The sequence below is a fragment of the Echinops telfairi genome, unplaced genomic scaffold (assembly GCF_000313985.2).
Source record: "Echinops telfairi isolate 266 unplaced genomic scaffold, ASM31398v2 ScPeMD7_7457;HRSCAF=8495, whole genome shotgun sequence".
In the NCBI taxonomy this organism is placed as follows: Eukaryota; Metazoa; Chordata; class Mammalia; order Afrosoricida; family Tenrecidae; genus Echinops; species Echinops telfairi.
The window spans coordinates 44,934,668-44,942,032 of record NW_022111357.1 but is presented as its reverse complement, the minus strand read 5'-3'; the positions used below and the strand labels follow the sequence as shown (position 1 = coordinate 44,942,032).

Sequence of the window (7,365 nt, the reverse complement as noted above, 5' to 3'; positions counted from 1 at the left end):
GGGGGGAGAAAGTGTTCTAAAACGGATTGTGGTAATGACTGTACAATTCTTCTTGATAGGCTCGAGCTATTGAATTGTGTGATGTGTGGGTTAAGTGCCAATAAAACTGTTATAAAAAAAAAGGGAACACAGATCAATCATTAAATTTCTGTAAAACATTGAAGACCTACCTCAAAAACAAAAAAAGAATTGAAGACAGGACTGAGAACAGTAACTTGTACGCCGGTGTTCACTGCAACACTGTTCGCAATAGCCCAGAGGTGGAAACAACCCGTGTCCATGCAAAAAATGACTGGACAGCCAGGCCGCAGCCCAGCACGATGAAACACAGTACAGTATTCCTCTGGTTCCTGGAGGCTGCCTCACCCCGCTCTCCTGACTCCAATCCTGCCTTTCCCTTCAGGCTTAGCCCTACAGATAAGAGCTCAGGACACACGGAATCCAGGTCAGATAAACCCCTCAGGAACAGAAATGGGAGTAGCAATACCAGGAAGGCAGAGAGAAGGTGAGGAGAGGAGGGGGGAAGAAAGCGTGGGGGAAGGGAGACAGCGGTTAGTGTAAGATATGAAAATAATAATAATAATTTATAATTTATCAAGGGGTCACAAGGATGGGAGGGGGTTAAAAAGAGGAGCTGTTACCAATGGCACAAAGAGAATGCAAATGTTTACGAAATAATGATGGCAACGTATGTACAAATGTGCTTGAATGACAACATATGGATTGTTAGAAGAACTGTAAGATCCCCCAATAAAATGATGTTAAAAAAACAGAACAGATTGGATACGCAGAACGCGGAACACCCCCAGAGGGGTACTCCACCATCAGGAGAAATGAGCTCTTCACACCTCCTGGACCAGGAAGGGACCTGGAAAACATTACGTTCGGTGAAACCAGCCAGTCACCAAAGGCCAACCATCCTACAGGAGCTAGTCTTCTCGGGGGATGAGGGGTGGGGGGGGCATTTTTTAAAAGTCCCGATTTTGGGAAAGAATGCACAACAAGCTAGGGAACGGTCTATTTGGTCCATAGAGACCAAATTTTTAATTGAGAACACCCCCCCACCCTGTCAATGGTGTCCCGCTTTAAATCTGGTCACCTATGCTAACTACAAGGTCAGCGGTTTGAAACCACCAGCTGCTCCTCAGAAGATGGGGCTTTCTACTCCTGTAAAGAGCTAGAGTTTTGAAAAAAGAAAGAGTGGAACCAGGAAACAGAGGGAGGCAGCGGGCTATGTGAAGTTACGTTTGGCAGATGGCAATGGAGGCACCAAATCGGAACATGTATGAACCGCGGAATGTCAAATGATGACCTGCTCTGTCAACCTTCACCTCGTTCCCAACACAAAGGCACCAGCAGCAGCCTTCCCTCCAGCAAAGGGAACACCAGTGCCTCCACATCTCCGGCACGGCCGGCCACCCGTCAGGAAGTGCCGAGGCGACATTTGGAGGGAATCCGGAGATCCTGAAACTTCCCGCATCTTTGCCGGCAGGCAATTTGTGATAGGACCGAAATGACAACCGCACTTTCTTACACGAGGACAAGAAACGGCGGCATCAAACAAGCTGTTTCCTGCGACACTGTGTCAAGAGCAAAAGGCCCCCCGGGCCGCAGGGAGCAGACGCCCAGGTCTTCTCCTGCCCTGGGAACCGCCCACCATTCCCTCAGCAGACAGGTAAGGGCCACGGGAGCTCCTGGCCCCCAGCCTCAGGCCATAAACAGGGGCCGGGATACATAACCCTGATACATAACCCTGACGCGGCTGTACTATTAAACAGTGTTGCTTATTTTTAAAGATGGACATCGTCAGCTGTTTTGTCAAGGGCCCACGCCCGGGATTCCATGATCCTACGTGGAAAAGACAAAGCAAGAAGCAAAGTGATACTGTTTCCTTGAGAACCATAAAGTGGCCTCCTCCGGAGCCTGGGGAAGAGGGCGGGGCAGGAGGGTGGGTTTCTGTATGCGCCGGGATGGTGGTCCTTAGCCTTTCTCCCTCCAAAGGAGATTACAAGTATCCAGAGGGGTCCCCAGGTGGCAATCAGCGGAAGCTAGCTGAAAGGTTGGCGGTTCAACCCCCGGAAGAGGCGCTCAGAGAGGCCCAGGGATCCGATCAGAGAGGAGCTGAGCCCTGAACACCCAACGGAGCGGTCCTAGCCTGCACAACACAGTGGGGGCTGCCGTGAGCCGGAGCTGATGGATGGCAATTAACCACGAGAAGTTAATAACTAAGAGACGTGGTGACAGCTGCTGGGGGGAGAACAGACAGAGCGGCCACCAGGAGCCCCTGCAGAAGGGGCAGAAGGGGCAGGTGGGCAGTCAGGGACCAGGACAGGCAGGTCCCTGAATCCAGGGGTTGGGAGGGGGGCACTGCCGACCCCTGAAGGCCCCAGGATGCCCCAGATGAGCACGGATAGGTGGGAGACCCAGGGCTCCCTAGCAGACCCCCTAGCCTGAAACAAGGCCCCCCGGGCCGGACGTACTCACCTGGCTCCAGGCCCAGCTCCAGTGTCTCCTCCCGCACCACCTGCACCAACATAGCCAGGAGCAGGGAGAAGAAGGCGAAGGTGAGGCAGACAGAGCGCTCCCCTCCCTCCTCCGCGCTGAAGTAGAGCCGTGTCACCATCAGGAAGACCTTGCTGGTGGCAGTGCTAAGGAGGCCACTGGAACCAAGCTGTGGGCCCCCCATCCCCAGCACAGGGCAGCCCTGACGGTGGTCTGGGACGTGGCTGGTCCCAGGAGAGCAAGCTAGGGGCTCAGAGGAGAGGCTGAGAGCTGGCGGGGCACCTGGGCTACCAGGCCAATGACAAAAGAGCCCCTTCCTCAACAGGGCACCTTTAGGCATCGCTGGCTCCCTGAGCCAGCGTAGGTGAGTTCCCGGAACACCTCACGCTAGCCCCCATGGGCCTGTGGCCGCCTGGCCTCAGAGACGCGCAGGCTTTCAGAAACCAGGCTTCCTGATGTGTCTCCCCAACCAACGCTCCTTCCCAGCCCCTGACCTGCACTTTGAAGAACAATCGGGTGGGGGGCTGGATGCAAGGAAACCCTGTGCTGTCTGCCACACACACCACCTCCCTCCCGTGCTTCACTGGTGGCTGGAAGGCTGAGAGCTCTGATCCCCGGAAACAGAGAGGAGCTCGCCCAGGCGAATCCCACCCAGCCCTCAGCGCAGGGGAGCAAACCCCAGGGCAGCTGTCTCAGAGAGGTTTGTGGATAACCCCCCTCGCCCTCATGCTACCCCACCCCCCACCCCCGCACCACCCGCCCTGGGGAAACAGGTGGAAGGACACATGGAGAAGGCGACCGCCAGCAGGCACCAGCACACAGCGATGTTGGTCTCCCTGGCTGGGTGCACGACGCAGTAGTAGGCCTCGGTGAAGAGGTACACGCCGCTGGTGTACACAGCAAAGTCCACAAACCACTGGTACTCCAGGAAGAAGCGCAGGACTGGAGGAGGGGCACACAGCTCAGAGGGGGCTGAGGGAGAGAGTGGCAGGGCTGGGGGGTAGAGCATCCACCGCCGTGAGGGGGCAGGTCTCCAGCTGTAAGGGGGCATCCCGGGGTACAGACAATGGCTTCTCCTCACCCAAGCCATTTGCCCATCTGGGGAGAGGAGAGAGTCAGTGGCTCTGCCCCCCTTCTCAGGGGTCAGCAAGGGCCGCCCACCTCACTGCACCCCAGCATGGCCTGGCAGGACTATGTCTGGAAGGCGCGGGGGACTTCAGGGCCCAGGTTCCCAGCCTTACTTGGCCCACTACCTCTTTTTCAGGGAAAAAAAAATAACTCAATGCCCCCTGGCAATGAAACAGGATAAAGTGTAGGTATCTGCTTTTGAAGCCCCACGCCCGACCCTTCCAGTTCCCCGCTCTCCCCCCCCTCTCCTCCCTCCCCCCGCAGGGCAGGTATCATTCACTTTGGGAACAGAGCCCTGGAGCCTCCAGTAACACTGATGCTAATTTGAGGCAATGATAAACAGGTGTTCCCTGACCCCTCTGCCCAGAGCCACACCTGGGTGTGCCAGGGGCAGGCCCTGGTGGGTTGTCGCTGGGACCCCAGGAGGACATACTCACCGCTCCCTCTTGCCTTTGGGTCTCTGCTTCCCTGCCAGAGTCCGGAGCTCCTCCTCTGTCGGGTGCATGTACCGGAACAAACTGCAGGTCGAGACAGACAGACAGACAGACAGAAGCTTGGGGCTGGGGACTCCAGCCAGTGACCCTCTCCCACAAAATCGGGGTTGGGACAGGAAGGAGAGTCAGGTGGGAGCTCTCTGGGAACAGTACAGATGGATGGTGGGGCCCCACTGGGGACAGGGAGGGGGCCAGACCTCCAGCAGATCAGGACCTGGATGCCCCTAACCTGCTAACTCTCCTGGGGAGAGGGGTCACTCTTGCCACCAGGTTCTCAGAACCACTCCCAACCAAGGGCACTCAGCAGCAGGGGTTAGCAGCGGCTGTGGGGCTGGACAGAGGGAGGTGACCGATGGACGGGGCTTATAGGGACTAAGGGCTGCTCTAGGCCTGGGGCTCCTCCCCACCCTCCTCACCTGCCATTGCAGAGCAGCCAGCGTGCGAAGGAGCAATGAGCAGCCAGCCTGTGCATGAGGGTGGCTGTGAGCAGAGTCACCACCAGCTGTACTCCCAGCACCGCCTGCAGAGGGCACCAGGGGCATGGTCCTGGCATCACCCACTCCTTCAGCATGAGCTGGGTGTGCGTGAGCACCCGGCTCTCAGGTTATTTATAGAGAGGCCAGATTACAGGGGGCGGGCCTGTGTACTGGGCTGTTCTGGTCATCTCTAAGAAGGGAATGAGAACTGAGACCCTAGAGCACCGGTTCTCAACCTGTGGGTCCCGACCCCTCTGGGAGATGAACAACCCTTTCACAGGGGTCACCCGATGCATAATAGTAGCAAAATGATAGTGATGAACCAAAAATAATTTTATGGTTGGGGAGGGGGGTCACCACAACATGAGGAACTATGAAAGGGTCTCGGCATTAGGAAGGTTGAGCGCCACTGGGCCTAGACCCACCCCAGCCCACCTGGGGCCCCTGTCAGGCACAGTGCCCCCCACCTCCCCGCCCCCCAATCTGGTCCTGTCTCTCCAGGCCTCAGGCCATCTCACCCCACTGCAGTGTCACTCAGTGGGCACCTCTGGAGCCCAGACCGGGACTCCCCTCTGAGCCTCAGTCTCCTCATTTGGAAATGGGGTAGTTTGTGTTTTGTTTCACTGAGTGGTCAGGGTCGCCTTTGGACTCATGTGCCCAGCACACCGCCCACACTCCTCTCCTACCCCAACCCCTTCCAGGAGGGACACGGTGTCGGCACCCCTGTTCCCTCTGCCTCACACTGTAGGCCATCACCTGCCCTCCCTCCTCCATTTTGCCTCTGGGAAAACCAGCCTAGGGCTTACAGGCCTGAGGTGCTGGATTTTTCTCAGTGTCTCACCCTTCATTGTTGTTGTTATTATTATTTGTAAAAATTATAGTTTAGGAAACTCAATTCCAGGGCACAGAACAAGGCCCCACCCCAAACAAACCTGACCCAGGGAGATTCACTTTCTCGCCCTTTAAACATTTCCATCTCCAGCCATCTTTCTGGCTCTCTGAGCCACATCCCTCCTCTGCTCAAAGTCCCTCCTCATGGGCCCAAGATGCCTCAAACCTGCAGAGATCAACTCTGAGTTCCTGCATGGGGTTCCCAAGCTCCTCCCCCCTACCTCCTCCAGTGCCTTGTACCCAGTTCTCCTCCACTTTCAACACCTCCCTCCATCCACAGCCTTCAGGACTGGCCCCAGGCAGGCTCTTTGGCCCCCAGTCACCTCGAGGCTGGGGTCTCCCAACTCCAACCTGGCCCTCACCACCCTGAACCATAGGCGCCAAGCTTGAATAAACTCAGGGAGTTCCATCCGGAGCCCTGGGGGCCTCCGTCTGTGAATGAACCTGACATACCCACCCATCCTGGGTCCACTCAAGACTCTCCGCCTGCCCTCCAGGGCTCCCCCTGGCTCGACAGCGCACCTCTATACTGCAGGGAACCCCAAAGCTTTCAAAGCTCCCCAAGGGACCCCTCTGGCACGGTTCCCACGCTCCTTGGGCCCCAGGAGACCCCAGGTCCATTCACCAGGTTCCAAAAGTGCTTGGGTTCTTACTCCCCACCATGGCCACTTAGGACTCCCAGTAAGAACTCTAGGCACCCGCCCCCGCGCAAAGTGTTCCCAGACTCATCAGAAACCCTACAACGTTCAGAGGCTTCCAGCCCACGTGGCGATACCCCAGACCTCGAAGTACCCACGACCTCTCGGGGTGATGCCGACCCTCAGCGCTCCCAGCCCCCACATGGGACTCAGGTCCTTGGCGTCCTCCGGCCTGATCCGAGCCCCGCAAGACCCAACGCCTGGACCCCCAGCTCACCATGGCGCCTGCGGGGAGCACAGTGCGTGGACCGCCCGGCTAGGGGGACTTCCAGGAGACTCGACCAATCAGAGCCCGTTTGCACTGACTAACAGTCCGTCCAACCAATCATAAGGCTGAGTCATAGGGGCGCACACTAGCTAGCGCGGCGCAGTGCATTCCGGGAACTGTAGTTCTCAGACTAGACCGTCCCGCAAGTGCAGACCAAGGTTGTAGGTCGCGCGGACTGGGTCTGGGAGGCCCTGTGGGGTTCCGAGCGAAAGCCGCCCCTCACTGAGGCTGAGTTTCCTCACCTGTGCTTAGCTCACAGATCTGTGTCGAAAACACTCATTTAGGTATGCCCTGTCTTTCATCAGACAGTTCTGAGCTTGGAACGCCCGCCTTATCAAAAACAATCAATGGCTCCCAGGGACTAGGCTCCTAGGTTCTCAGATTAAACTCAGACCCCACGGTCACCATTTCTGCTGCTGGCCATCTCCTCCTCCTTGGTCTCCGGCTTCCGGTGCCCTCCCTGTCCCCACACCTAGTTTTCCCCTGGGTAGCTGCTCAGTCCCAAAGTCATCTGTTCTACGTCGGAGGGTCCACGAACTCTACCCCTCGCAGCTTGTCTGCAATGTCCATTCTTCATTGGTCCCTGACTCTTTCTCTGTTCTCCACCGGAAGCTCCCTCCTCTGCTCTACATTGGATGCGCCAGATTGATTGTTCTGCGTGGGACAGGCCTTGATCTCCATTCTTCCTGGGGCAAATCCATGTTCTCTATTCCAGGCCCCCTGCTCCTCACTGAGCCATCCCTGTCTCTGCCCCACATCAAACGCGCATGTTCTCTGACCGACATCACTCTCCTTCCGCGTGGACTGTTCTGGAACCTTCCACCATCTCTGTCTGTAGTGGTCCTGAGAACACAAAGTCTGGGATAGCCCAAACCAGTTCGCGCTCATCTCGTTGAAGCCCACACTGT

The 7,365-nt window shown here is 57.0% G+C and overlaps 1 protein-coding gene across 2 annotated transcripts in view; it reads right to left on the bottom strand.

The window, feature by feature from the left end:
• Positions 1 to 6,434, bottom strand: part of TMEM161A (transmembrane protein 161A) — an 11,817-nt gene extending 5,383 nt beyond the window's left edge. Inside the window, exons 1-6 of one of the 2 annotated variants that reach the window (XM_045299262.1) lie at positions 6,407 to 6,434; positions 4,541 to 4,644; positions 4,068 to 4,148; positions 3,505 to 3,600; positions 3,288 to 3,446; positions 2,485 to 2,636 (exon numbers count right to left, since the gene is read on the bottom strand). In XM_045299262.1, the coding sequence (XP_045155197.1) occupies positions 2,485 to 2,636; positions 3,288 to 3,446; positions 3,505 to 3,600; positions 4,068 to 4,148; positions 4,541 to 4,644; positions 6,407 to 6,409 (595 nt within the window). In that variant the 5' untranslated portion in view covers positions 6,410 to 6,434. Of the gene's footprint in view, positions 1 to 2,484; positions 2,637 to 3,287; positions 3,447 to 3,504; positions 3,601 to 4,067; positions 4,149 to 4,540; positions 4,645 to 6,309; positions 6,381 to 6,406 lie in introns of those variants that run through there. The other variant, XM_045299261.1, reaches the window with a different exon arrangement.
• Between the last annotated feature and the right edge of the window lie 931 nt (positions 6,435 to 7,365).